Source organism: Ylistrum balloti, unplaced genomic scaffold (assembly GCF_031769215.1).
Source record: "Ylistrum balloti isolate Yb309-2 unplaced genomic scaffold, AGI_CSIRO_Ybal_v1 Utg369640, whole genome shotgun sequence".
Classification (NCBI taxonomy): Eukaryota; Metazoa; Mollusca; class Bivalvia; order Pectinida; family Pectinidae; genus Ylistrum; species Ylistrum balloti.
The window spans coordinates 1306302-1320990 of record NW_026781901.1 but is presented as its reverse complement, the minus strand read 5'-3'; the positions used below and the strand labels follow the sequence as shown (position 1 = coordinate 1320990).

General features: G+C 34.6%; 1 protein-coding gene across 1 annotated transcript in view; it reads right to left on the bottom strand.

The window, feature by feature from the left end:
- LOC132554340 (mucin-5AC-like) overlaps positions 1 to 3106 on the bottom strand; it is a 40911-nt gene extending 37805 nt beyond the window's left edge. The window contains exons 1-2 of the mRNA XM_060218650.1: positions 3026 to 3106; positions 2792 to 2936 (exon numbers count right to left, since the gene is read on the bottom strand). Of these exons, the coding sequence (XP_060074633.1) occupies positions 2792 to 2936; positions 3026 to 3106 (226 nt within the window). The remainder of the gene's footprint in view (positions 1 to 2791; positions 2937 to 3025) is intronic.
- Positions 3107 to 14689: the final 11583 nt, after the last annotated feature.

The window sequence follows — 14689 nt, the reverse complement described above, 5'->3', positions numbered from 1 at the left end:
TGTTACACAGTGATATATTTACCTGAGAGACAGACTTTGTTACACAGTGATATATTTACCTGAGAGACAGACTTTGTTACACAGTGATATATTTACCTGAGAGAGAGACTTTGTTACACAGTGATATATTTACCTGAGAGAGACTGTGTTACACAGTGATATATTTACCTGAGAGAGACTGTGTTACACAGTGATATATTTACCTGAGAGAGACTGTGTTACACAGTGATATATTTACCTGAGAGAGACTGTGTTACACAGTGATATATTTACCTGAGAGAGACTGTGTTACACAGTGATATATTTACCTGAGAGACTGACTTTGTTACACAGTGATATATTTACCTGAGAGACTGTGTTACACTGATATATTACACAGTATATATTATTTACCTGAGAGAGACTGTGTTACACAGTGTGTTACACAGTGATATATTTACCTGAGAGAGACTGTGTTACACAGTGATATATTTACCTGAGAGAGACTGTGTTACACAGTGATGTATTTACCTGAGAGAGACTTTGTTACACAGTGATATATTTACCTGAGAGAGACTGTGTTACACAGTGATATATTTACCTGAGAGACAGACTTTGTTACACAGTGATATATTTACCTGAGAGACAGACTTTGTTACACAGTGATATATTTACCTGAGAGAGACTGTGTTACACAGTGATATATTTACCTGAGAGAGACTGTGTTACACAGTGATATATTTACCTGAGAGAGACTGTGTTACACAGTGATATATTTACCTGAGAGAGACTGTGTTACACAGTGATATATTTACCTGAGAGAGACTGTGTTACACAGTGATATATTTACCTGAGAGACAGACTTTGTTACACAGTGATATATTTACCTGAGAGAGACTGTGTTACACAGTGATATATTTACCTGAGAGAGACTGTGTTACACAGTGATATATTTACCTGAGAGAGACTGTGTTACACAGTGATATATTTACCTGAGAGAGACTGTGTTACACAGTGATATATTTACCTGAGAGAGACTGTGTTACACAGTGATATATTTACCTGAGAGAGACTGTGTTACACAGTGATATATTTACCTGAGAGACAGACTTTGTTACACAGTGATATATTTACCTGAGAGAGACTGTGTTACACAGTGATATATTTACCTGAGAGACAGACTTTGTTACACAGTGATATATTTACCTGAGAGACAGACTTTGTTACACAGTGATATATTTACCTGAGAGAGACTGTGTTACACAGTGATATATTTACCTGAGAGAGACTGTGTTACACAGTGATATATTTACCTGAGAGACAGACTTTGTTACACAGTGATATATTTACCTGAGAGAGACTGTGTTACACAGTGATATATTTACCTGAGAGACAGACTTTGTTACACAGTGATATATTTACCTGAGAGACAGACTTTGTTACACAGTGATATATTTACCTGAGAGAGACTGTGTTACACAGTGATATATTTACCTGAGAGAGACTGTGTTACACAGTGATATATTTACCTGAGAGACAGACTTTGTTACACAGTGATATATTTACCTGAGAGAGACTGTGTTACACAGTGATATATTTACCTGAGAGAGACTGTGTTACACAGTGATATATTTACCTGAGAGAGACTGTGTTACACAGTGATATATTTACCTGAGAGAGACTGTGTTACACAGTGATATATTTACCTGAGAGACAGACTTTGTTACACAGTGATATATTTACCTGAGAGAGACTGTGTTACACAGTGATATATTTACCTGAGAGACAGACTTTGTTACACAGTGATATATTTACCTGAGAGACAGACTTTGTTACACAGTGATATATTTACCTGAGAGAGACTGTGTTACACAGTGATATATTTACCTGAGAGACAGACTTTGTTACACAGTGATATATTTACCTGGGAGAAAGGCTTTGTTACACAGTGATATATTTACCTGAGAGACAGACTGTGTTACACAGTGATATATTTACCTGAGAGACAGACTTTGTTACACAGTTAATATATTTACCTGAGAGAGACTGTGTTACACAGTGATATATTCACCTGAGAGATATGTTCTGGAACATGGTTGTATATTACCTGAGAGACAGATTTTATCTGTGTTGGAGTGAGATGTATTACAGCCATCGGGGTCCTCACAGCAGTCTTCCACACACACAAAGCTCAATACTATGTCGACTCTACAGAAAAGATAATGGACATTTCTGCTAGAAACTCTAGTGATGCTAGATTTAAGAGTAGATACCCGTTCAGTACCTCAGCAAACAAATAACCACAATACCAACTCCGGGATATACCGGTAATTTGATGGAGGCCATTACCTCCCTTTAACCAATTATCACTGTAAGAAGTGTTATCTCATAATATTGATAAATCTATAAATTCTTTGAATGGTTTTATTTATTTAAATCTGATTCCATTTAATTTATAAGTGGAGATGATTAACATAAACCTAGCCTGCTATCTTATCAAATTGTATGTTTTGTATAACACAGTTTTGTTGAAATGAAATCAAACAAACACAGCAGATTATACACGGTGTAAGTTCAATATTATTGAGCATAACTACGTGTAAAAATTATTTTATAAAGTCGCAAACTGATCGATCACAGAAAACATGTTTCTCTGTTTACGTAAACATCAGCTTTGAACTACAAAGGTTTAAAAACTTTCTGTAGACCGCGTGCTCTGTATACCTATATTAGATATTGTGGATATGATATATAAAGTGAAAGCCTACACGAACAGTGATGCCCTAAAAACAGTCCTCGTACCTTATTTTACCTCCCTGTAACGTTTCGTTTCTCCGGACAGCCGCTGAACCAGCCCCCGTGATATTAGTATAGGATTTGTTTATGAATCCCATGTCAGGATGCCAAAAGGTGTCATCTTCCCAGGCCTCTATCGTAATAGATATTCCTCCTCCTCTCTGTGTGAACAAATCATGAATAATTTCATTCTGTAATGTATGAAGTTTATTGGGTAAAGTAGTATATATGAAAAAAAAAGAATGTTTACCTCAATCGTGAAGTTCAAAGGATTCTTAAGATCTCCAATACTACTTCCAAATACAATCTCATCTTCATCGGTCGTCGTCATAACTCCTCTTCCATAACATTGCCTACCAAAAACAAGTGTCTTAGAGTGAATATGTTAATGAAATGATAATTTGACAATGGGGTTATATCAGATAAATACGGGTAAACTCTTGTACTTTGATTGATATTACAAATTAACTGGACACTTTATCTCCTGTTATTGTCATGGATCCGTTATTTACGTTTCTATCGTTTTCGTGTCAAAAAGTGTTTACCTGTTAAAACACCAGTATATATATTACCTGTAAATTTAGCATTTTATCGTAAAGATATCAATCGATAACATATATAAACGCAAATCCTATTTAATCAATATTTATCTTTTTACCGTATACCCTTGTATTTATTTCTCGAATTACGTCAGTTTCAACAGCGTCCACGTATACTTACCCTGATGGAAACAATGAGTCAACACTTATCTCGATGATAACATCACAATCCTTAGGTTTACATTCAGATCCATAAGTATCGCAGCATTTACCATCTAAAGTCTGATATGTTGGGTTGCTATATCGTACAAATTCAATGGTACCCACAACTGTCCCACCGCAAATCTGAGAAATAAGGAAACAGTGTAAATAGATCGTGTGTTCTTCACACATGTGTAGAAATATATTTATACAATAATGAAAAGTGAAATGCCACTTTCAATGCAATTGGAAAACATTGGTTATATTCCTTCGATGAAGATCATAGCGTTCCATATTGTCTATGTAAATTGTCTCATACACAGAATCTAAATAGTTCCATATTGTCTATGTAAATTGTCTCATACACAGAATCTAAATAGTTCCATATTGTCTATGTAAATACCCCGACACACAGAATCTAAATAGTTCCATATTGTCTATGTAAATACCCCGACACACAGAATCTAAATAGTTCCATATTGTCTATGTAAATACCCCGACACACAGAATCTAAATAGTTCCATATTGTCTATGTAAATTGTATGATACACAGAATCTAAATAGTTCCATATTGTCTTTGTAAATTGTGCGATACACAGAATCTAAATAGTTCCATATTGTCTGTGTAAATTGTGCGATACACAGAAATAGTTCCATATTGTCTTTGTAATTGTATGATACACAGACTCTAAATAGTTCCATATTGTCTATGTAAATTGTGCGATACACAGAAATAGTTCCATATTGTCTATGTAAATAACCCGAGACACAGAATCTAAATAGTTCCATATTGTCTTTGTAAATTGTCCGATACACAGAAATAGTTCCATATTGTCTATGTAAATAACCCGACACACAGAATCTAAATAGTTCCATATTGTCTGTGTAAATTGTCTGATACACAGAATCTAAATAGTTCCATATTGTCTGTGTAAATTGTGCGATACACAGAAATAGTTCCATATTGTCTATGTAATTGTATGATACACAGAATCTAAATAGTTCCATATTGTCTATGTAAATTGTGCGATACACAGAATCTAAATAGTTCCATATTGTCTATGTAAATTGTGCGATACACACAGAATCTAAATAGTTCCATATTGTCTATGTAAATTGTGCGATACACAGAAATAGTTCCATATTGTCTATGTAAATAACCCGACACACAGAATCTAAATAGTTCCATATTGTCTGTGTAAATTGTCTGATACACAGAATCTAAATAGTTCCATATTGTCTATCTAAATTGTATGATACACAGAATCTAAATAGTTCCATATTGTCTATGTAAATTGTGCGATACACAGAAATAGTTCCATATTGTCTATGTAAATAACCCGACACACAGAATCTAAATAGTTCACAGAATCTAAATAGTTCCATATTGTCTGTGTAAATTGTGCGATACACAGAAATAGTTCCATATTGTCTATGTAATTGTATGATACACAGAATCTAAATAGTTCCATATTGTCTATGTAAATTGTCCGATACACAGAAATAGTTCCATATTGTCTATGTAAATAACCCGACGCACAGAATCTAAATAGTTCCATATTGTCTGTGTAAATTGTGCGATACACAGAATCTAAATAGTTCCATATTGTCTATGTAAATTGTATGATACACAGAATCTAAATAGTTCCATATTGTCTATGTAAATAACCCGACACACAGAATCTAAATAGTTCCATATTGTCTGTGTAAATTGTCTGATACACAAAATCTAAATAGTTCCATATTGTCAATGTAAATTGTGCGACACACAGAATCTAAATAGTTCCATATTGTCTGTGTAAATTGTCTGATACACAGAATCTAAATAGTTCCATATTGTCTATGTAAATTGTGCGATACACACAGAATCTAAATAGTTCCATATTGTCTATGTAAATTGTGCGATACACACAGAATCTAAATAGTTCCATATTGTCTATGTAAATTGTCTGAAATAGTTCCATATTGTCAGAATCTAAATAGTTCCATATTGTCAATGTAAATTGTCTGATAAACAGAATCTAAATAGTTCCATATTGTCTATGTAAATTGTCTGATACACAGAATCTAAATAGTTCCATATTGTCTATGTAAATTGTCTGATAAACAGAATCTAAATAGTTTCATATTGTCTATGTAAATAACCCGAAACACAGAATCTAAATAGTTCCATATTGTCTATGTAAATTGTGCGATACACAGAATCTAAATAGTTCCATATTGTCTATGTAAATAACCCGACACACAGAATCTAAATAGTTCCATATTGTCTGTGTAAATTGTCTGATACACAAAATCTAAATAGTTCCATATTGTCAATGTAAATTGAGCGATACACACAGAATCTAAATAGTTCCATATTGTCTATGTAAATTGTGCGATACACACAGAATCTAAATAGTTCCATATTGTCTATGTAAATTGTCTGATAAACAGAATCTAAATAGTTCCATATTGTCTATGTAAATTGTCTGATAAACAGAATCTAAATAGTTCCATATTGTCTATGTAAATTGTCTAAACCACAGAATCTAAATAGTTCCATATTGTCTATATAAATTGTCTGATACACAGAATCTAAATAGTTCCATATTGTCTATGTAAATTGTCTGATAAACAGAATCGAAATAGTTTCATATTGTCTATGTAAATACTCCGAAAGACAGAATCTAAACAGTTCCATATTGTCTATGTAAATTGTATGATAAACAGAATCTTAATTTGGCAAATACTTCAGATTTCTATAAATCTATAATAGTGGCATGGTCCGAGATACGAAAATCCAATCTACCAGATAGTAACATTGGATGTCTTCAACAGTTCGTTTTCTTAACCATTTATTACAGTTCAATACAATCTCTTCTGTTCATCTAAGAAAAGAGGATTATGTACAATTTATGATGTTTGGACATAGGAAAAAATTCAGAGAAGATAGGAAATATAGAATTCATTGATAGATAAAACGTTACTACATGGCGGAACTCTCTAGAATGAAACAACCATTTTCAAACAAAATGTTCCAATTATTGAGAATGCATGAAGACCAAATAGTATCACGTGGTTATCCTAAAATAGATGTTAACTGTTGTTTGATTGATAAGAATCGTAAGAAGATGAAATTTAAACAAAATTAAAACTTAAAATCCTGATGATGAAATTGGACGAGAACAAGCCAGATGGCCAAATTAAATGGGAATTCCAATTTCACAAACTATTTCAATGTAGCGTGATTAAGAAAAACATTGGATTGACAATAACAACCAAATGAGAGAATATCCGTGGAAATGTATCCATAATATTGTAAACACAGCATCTAGAATATGTAAGTTTGGAAATTCGAACGGAACATGTCATTTTTGTGTGCTATGTGAAAAAAAAATTAAAACACGTTTGGTAATTCAGTGGCTGTGGTTGTTTTAGGCCACAGAATTCAAATATCCAAAGAAATGATGACGTTTCGTTTCCAGGGAAAACAATGAGAAGTTCAATTCGTTATACTAAATATAGTCATCATTACTATAAAGTGGATATAGGGAAGAGCAGAAATGACTTGAAACAAACTCTATACAATTGTAGAGTAACGAGCTTCTCAACTGTGTAGTAGAAATAGGTGGCTAGATTACTAGTTTAAAGGAAAAGAACACTCAGTCGAAGGTGTACAAAATATAATCTCACAATTAACAATATAAAACAAAATGTATTTAGTGAGTATGATATACTGACTTTGTTTTACGATGTTCGTGTTATACTGACTATATGTATATTGAAAATAAAAAAGTTGTTGAAAAAATCAATTATTAATACCGCAGGAGAGAGAGAGAGAGAGAGAGAGAGAGAGAGAGAGAGAGAGAGAGAGAGAGAGAGAGAGAGAGAGAGAGGGGGGGAGAGAGAGCTTGTACAAAATATAATCTCACAATTAACAATATAAAACAAAATGTATTTAGTGAGTATGATATACTGACTTTGTTTTACGATGTTCGTGTTAGACTGACTATATGTATATTGAAAATAAAAAAGTTGTTGAAAAAATCAATTATTAATACTGCAACAGAACCATTCGCTCAGTCATAATTTAATAAAGATAGAAAATTCTCCCAATTTTATACAATGAATCAAATCCTATTTAAATTACCAAATTCCAAGACATTCAATAACGTGTTACTGAGTATTCGATCTCGCTAGTTGTATACGTTGATACAGTTAAAACATGTGTAACATAATTTACAGCTTACCCCAATTAGGGTGAAGAGCATGTATACGGTAAACAGGATCCTCATGACGCGTGCCTTTGGTGAACAACAGCCGATCAAGTTGTAATTTTCGTTTTTGTCAAACTATAATACCATTGTCCTTATAAAGACTTTTCTTAAGTAGGCCATCATAAGTGGATAGGGCACTCTCGTATCCAGAACCCCAATCCAACGCCCCCCTATCACCTCACATACTTCTCAGCAGCCTGAATTATGACGTCAAGAAAATATTTTGATTAAATAGATTATAATGCAAACTTCTGTAAAGGCCAAACCAGAGAACATCAAACTCAGTTTATAACATGGATAAACTATGGTAAGCTATCAACGAATTAGAGCTTCGTGTTGTTGGTCGATTACCGACTGTGGTATCGTTGTTGATTACTGACTGTGATATCGTTGTTGATTACTGACTGTGATATCGTTGTTGATTACTGACTGTGATATCGTTGTTGATTACTGACTGTGATATCGTTGTTGATTACTGACTGTGATATCTTTATTGATTACTGACTGTGATATCGTTGTTGATTACTGACTGTGATATCGTTGTTGATTACTGACTGTGATATCGTTGTTGATTACTGACTGTGATACCGTTGTTGATTACTGACTGTGATATCGTTGTTGATTACTGACTGTGATATCGTTGTTGATAACTGTGATATCGTTGTTGATTACTGACTGTGATATCGTTGTTGATTACTGACTGTGATATCGTTGTTGATTACTGTGATATCGTTGTTGATTACTGTGGTATCGTTGTTGATTACTGACTGTGATATCGTTGTTGATTACTGACTGTGATATCGTTGTTGATTACTGACTGTGATATCGTTGTTGATTACTGACTGTGATATCGTTGTTGATTACTGTTATATCGTTGTTGATTACTGACTGTGATATCGTTGTTGATTACTGACTGTGATACCGTTGTTGATTACTGACTGTGATATCGTTGTTGATTACTGACTGTGATATCGTTGTTGATTACTGATTACTGACTGTGATATCGTTGTTGATTACTGACTGTGATATCGTTGTTGATTACTGACTGTGATATCGTTGTTGATTACTGACTGTGATATCGTTGTTGATTACTGACTGTGATATCGTTGTTGATTACTGACTGTGATATAGTTGTTGATTACTGACTGTGATATCGTTGTTGATTACTGACTGTGATATCGTTGTTGATTACTGACTGTGATATCGTTGTTGATTACTGACTGTGATATCGTTGTTGATTACTGACTGTGATATCGTTGTTGATTACTGACTGTGATATCGTTGTTGATGACAGACTGTGATACCGTTGTTGATTACTGACTGTGATATCGTTGTTGATTACTGACTGTGATACCGTTGTTGATTACTGACTGTGATATCGTTGTCGATTTCTTACTGTGGTTTGATACAAATGTTCAAGTTATAATGAAATACCTTTTGATATAGATTGTGATCCTCTATGAGTTAAATGATTGCTAGGGTAAAATAACTGAAATCTTTTTGATTTCCTTGGAACAAACAGATACAATACAAATATGTTTTTCATTAGTTTTAGTGACATAATGTTAAAAGATTTGATTGAACCAAACGTTGAGTTATGTTGATAAGACACATATCACGGAGTCTTTAATTATAGGAATTCAGAGTGATCTATGTATATAAGACATGATTGAAGGTATTTAAGGAGGTTTTTCTTTACTCTCAATTAAAGCTTCAGAAACCACTATCAAGAAATTTGGATTTCATATTTTCCAAATTCAAGATTAATACAAATTTTTTTTCAATCTTTATCTGATAACATATAAAAAACAATAAAGTTGTTTAATTGAAAGCAGTCCTTTTAAAGGTTGATTCCCAATAAGCCGATGTGTCTATCATTATTATAAATTTGCAATATATATCGGCTAAAAATATCATGATGAGAAACAAAGTATCAAGGAACGACATTGTGATCTTAAAGTTACAGAAACTTGGTTTTCTGGAGTAGATTATGTGCAGTTTTGGAAAAGTTGGAGAAACATGTATCATCTTGTAATTGACTGTGGACTGGTCTAGTAAACTCTGTTTTTGATATTAGTGTTACATATATGTCACAATTACATTAATTACTGGCACAAAAAATCCCAACTCTCTATGTATTAGAAATGGTGTATAAAATTAAATATATATCGTTTTGAGATTTCAAACCATTTGTTCACCCGGGTAATGATACATATGTGTTGATCTTATCTAATGTAAATACAAAAAGTTCTTTCACATGCAGACCATAACGAGTGTCTGATATTCTTGGGATAGACAATTAGACGTAAAACAAGCAGTTTTCGTAAAACAATACATTGATTTACAGCACGTTCACATAATATATTGGATATGATTGTTCTAACAAACATTAACTTTGTGCGGAAACAGATAAAACATTTCGTCGAACACTTGAGAATTATGACTGTAAAATCCGGGCATTTCGTTCTAAATATCGCGTGATTTTAATCCAGCTACACACCTACGTACAGTATAAGTAGATTATGTGTACTTGAGGTGATTACGGTAGAATGTTCCTTCCAACCTATTTATTCAACGGGATGTACGCATTTCGGCCTTTCAGCGGAAAAGAAAAGATAGGAAAATTAGTAGAAATGAAATCGTATGAAGTGGCGGGAGAGAGTGGAATACAGAGATGAGGTAGAGGGGCCGTTTATACTATCAGGCCCGTTTTTAACTGTAATTTTGAAGACGATCCCCTTGGCCCAATTATAGTTCTTACTTCACACTTACTAGGCACGTTGCATAGATGACCGGTTAAAGACAGGGATGAAGAGAATCCTACACTTCATAAGTATTCGATATGTTTATAATATTTTTGGAAGTCTGTCAAACTTACTTAATAAATGATCCCTATTGCTAATCTGACCCTACCTCTGGGCATTCTCAAATGGGCCACCATTTAAAGTCCCATTCGACGGAATGCGTGTTAGTGGTTATTTGATATAAGGTGCTAGTGTTGATATGATTGTGGACATTACCTGGTGAGGAAAACATGCCACAAAGACTTTCAAATTAGTTAAATTTATCATATTTACAAAAGACAGCTTTCTACCAAGCTGTGCGATAAGCGCGGTGATTTCAATACCCCTATGGTAAATTTTCCATTTCTGGATAGCAACCTTCCTGCTTCCACAACCAATCGTGTGAACATGTTGCTAATGATTCGATATTCAAGGGCCTGCTTCCATTACCCTAACTTGCATGCAAGAAGTCTGACGTAACACAAGGTTTCGAAAGATCCAGGTTGATAAAAGTAGGTGAATTTCACTGTCGTAATAGTGATCTCATTGAGAAATATTCTATTTCTTTGTGTGATATGAAGCTGGATATGTGTCGTTCGTTAATTTGCCTGTTGGTCCCATTGTTGAATACATTGTTCCCATTTCTTAGTTGGATTGACCAAGGTTTACGTGGAGGGTGTTGTTGATAAAGCAGAGGATGAGGTCGATAAAGGCCATCAATGGTACACATGCCTACAGGTTGGTTATTTCAAATATACCAAATTACAGTCTGTGGTAGGGCAAGAGCAATGAGTAAATTCTTATATTATGACTGTCTTTCTCTGTTGATGCCAAGTAAGAGTATTTATGGTTATTGGATCTCAACTGTGTCAAAAATATCACCTAGAATCTTGGTCCCTAGAGGTGTGTCACACCCACGGGTCAAATCTTCCATTATGAATGTGTTTATTCCCGATGTCAATCAATTCTACATATGGGGTGGGGATTTCACCTGTTCAAAAGATATAGCCTAGAAATTAAGCCCTGATGGTTGTTGTGGCAGAAATTAAGTTCTGAGGGGTGGGTCCACACCCAATAAGTTCTGAGGGGTGGGGCCACACCCAATAAGTTCTAATGGATGGGGCCACACCCAATAAGTTCTGAGGGGTGGGTCCACACCCAATAAGTTCTGAGGGGTGGGTCCACACCCAATAAGTTCTGAGGGGTGGGGCCACACCCAATAAGTTCTAAGGGATGGGGCCACACCCAATAAGTTCTGAGGGGTGGGTCCACACCCAATAAGTTCTGAGGGGTGGTGCCACACCTAATAAGTTCTGAGGGGTGGTGCCACACCCAAGGGTCATTTCTTGCATCATGGATGTGTTAATCTCTTTATGTGAAGCATTGCTATATATAGTTAAGGGATGGGGATATCAACTGTTTCAACTGAGCCACACCCCAGGGCCAATTATAGCATCGTGATTGTGTTTTCCTTTTGATGTCAATCAATACTTTATATGGTTATGGAGTGGGGATCGCAACTGTTTCAAAGATTTATCCAAGAAACTATGTCCCTATGGGTGAAGCCAGACCCTGTGACTAATTCTAACATCATAACTGTATATGTCTTTTGATACCAAGCAATATCTTAATGGTTATGGGATTAGGATCTCAACCATTTCAAAGTTGTAACCGAGAAATGAAGTCGGGTGGGCGGAGCCACACTCAAGGGCCAATTAATACACAATGATAGTATTTGTCTTTATATGTCAATCACTGCTATTATATGACTATGTGATTGGGATCTTGTCAAAAATATAACAAAGAAACTATGTCCCAAAGGGTGATGCCAGACCACGGGGTCAATTCTTGCAAAATGCTTGTTTGACTTTGGATGCCAAGCAATACTACAATAGATATGAGTTGGGGTTTCAAAGATATAACCATAAAACTTTGTACATAGAGGTGGAGCCAGACCCCATAGCCAATTCTAATAACATATTTGTGTCTTGTCTTCTTATACCTAGTTATGCTATATATGGTTATGGGTTGGTGCTCTCAAATGTTTCACAGATATTACTAAGAAACAAGTCCCACAGAGGTTGGGACAGGCCCTGGGACCAATTTTAACATCAAAATTGTGCTTGTCTTTTGATGCTTGGTAATACCATATATGGTTATGTAGTAGGGATCTCAACTGTTCCAAAGATGTAATCAAGAAACCAAATCCCAAGGGGTGGGGCCAGACCCCATGGCCACCTCCAAAGTCATGACTGTGTTAATTTTATGATAACCATCAAGGTTATACATAGGGTGGGGATCTCAATAGTTAGGTAGATATCATGTAATTCACAAAGCAATATTGACCACATCCTATTTGCATAACATTTATATAATATTGACCCCCAACTACCACTTGACCCCTAGAAAAATTAATTGAATGTGCCATTACTCTCTGCTCCATCCTATAACTTGACCCCTTGATCCCATAACTTCAGATCACTATGCCCTACTGATGATTCACATTTACTTTGATCACATTCGGCTGAGTAGAAGAGAGAAGATGAAAATGTGAAAAAGTTGAGTGATGGACGACAGACAACAGAAGCCACAGTGTGGCATAAACTAACTTGGCCCTTCCCAACAAACCAAAAATGAAAAAAAAAACCCCAAAAAACCCCCCAAAAAAACATTGCACTTCTACATATTACTCATAACATTGCTGTATAATTTCATGGAAATATATATAAAAATTTTCGGAATAATCAAACAATATCTCAACTTCGACCAATCAAAAGCTGCTATTATGTTTCCATAGTAATGGTTCCGGCAACATCTGATATGTGAACTTTCCAGCTTTGACCATTTACACTATTTGATAAAGTTTCATTAATGTTGCTCTAAAGACTGATGAGGTTGAGGCCAATATAAAAAAAAACTGTAAAATGCAATCAGGTTACCATGGCAACCAAATTCTAGAGAGAAAGGAGAACCTTATTATGGAATATGAGAATCATCCATCCAGCAATTTCCAAGAAATAGCGATAACAAGAATTTTTTACAGATGAACGAACCCCAGACATAGGGTAGTTTGCTTAGCCCATCATTTGATGATATTAGGTTGACAATCCTATACAAATCACCCAATCCAAGTGGCTGCATTTAACATTCACTTGTATTGACTCATTTGAAACCAAAATGTTTGTAACTGCCAAATCAAAGTACTGAAATTATTGAAAGGTTGAACATGTTAAATAAATATATATTTGTAACTTCAAATAAGAGATATAAGCCATCACATGCAAAACAATCTGACTGTTTTATAAATGTTAACTAACAAGAGCCAAATTTGTGAAATTTGTGCAAAATTTATAATTCACAGAAACAATGTAAAGTTCCAAATCAAGAGATTGCTACTGGCATTCGTACTGGATATTGAGTGCATTTGGCACTGGATATTGAGCAACAAAACTTTACAAAAGATTAACAAAAGTGTGTAATTTTTAATGAAAAATTGAAGGTCTTTACAAAAGATTATAAATGGTCCATTTGGCTACTGTAAAAACATGTGTAAAACATGCATCGGGGCTTATTACTACAGATTTTTATTTATTAAGATTGGTGTTTACTAATCATATCAGAGTCTTCCCTTATGTTATTACTTATTTGTCATAGTAAGGATGGTCTTGGTGCAATTATCCTGTCAAAATGTGGAGTGAAAGGCCTTTGACAAAGAACACTTGCATGCATTCCGTGGGGCCTCAAATTGTGTCAGATAGCTTGCAAAAGATGTGACAGTGGGACATCAAAGAAAACTTCACTCACAGAGATCGTAATTAATTGTGCATGATATTATAATGAGGAATATAAAACCAGAGAGATGTATGTGTTATACAGAGCCATAAAACAATTACAGGGATGAATTCTGTCTTGTTAATGATTTTCTTCCCTACTTAATCAACACATAACAAGGTGACGCTGCTCAAGTGTGATGCACATACACACCAGTACCGTCTGTGATCGAGGAAAATTCATCTTTCTGCAACTCAACCAATTTTACAACTATCAACATGAAACTTTGTTCAAAGATGTATAACAATCATATTAACAATACATATTTTGACATTGATAATTTCTTTAAGTATTTTAAGCA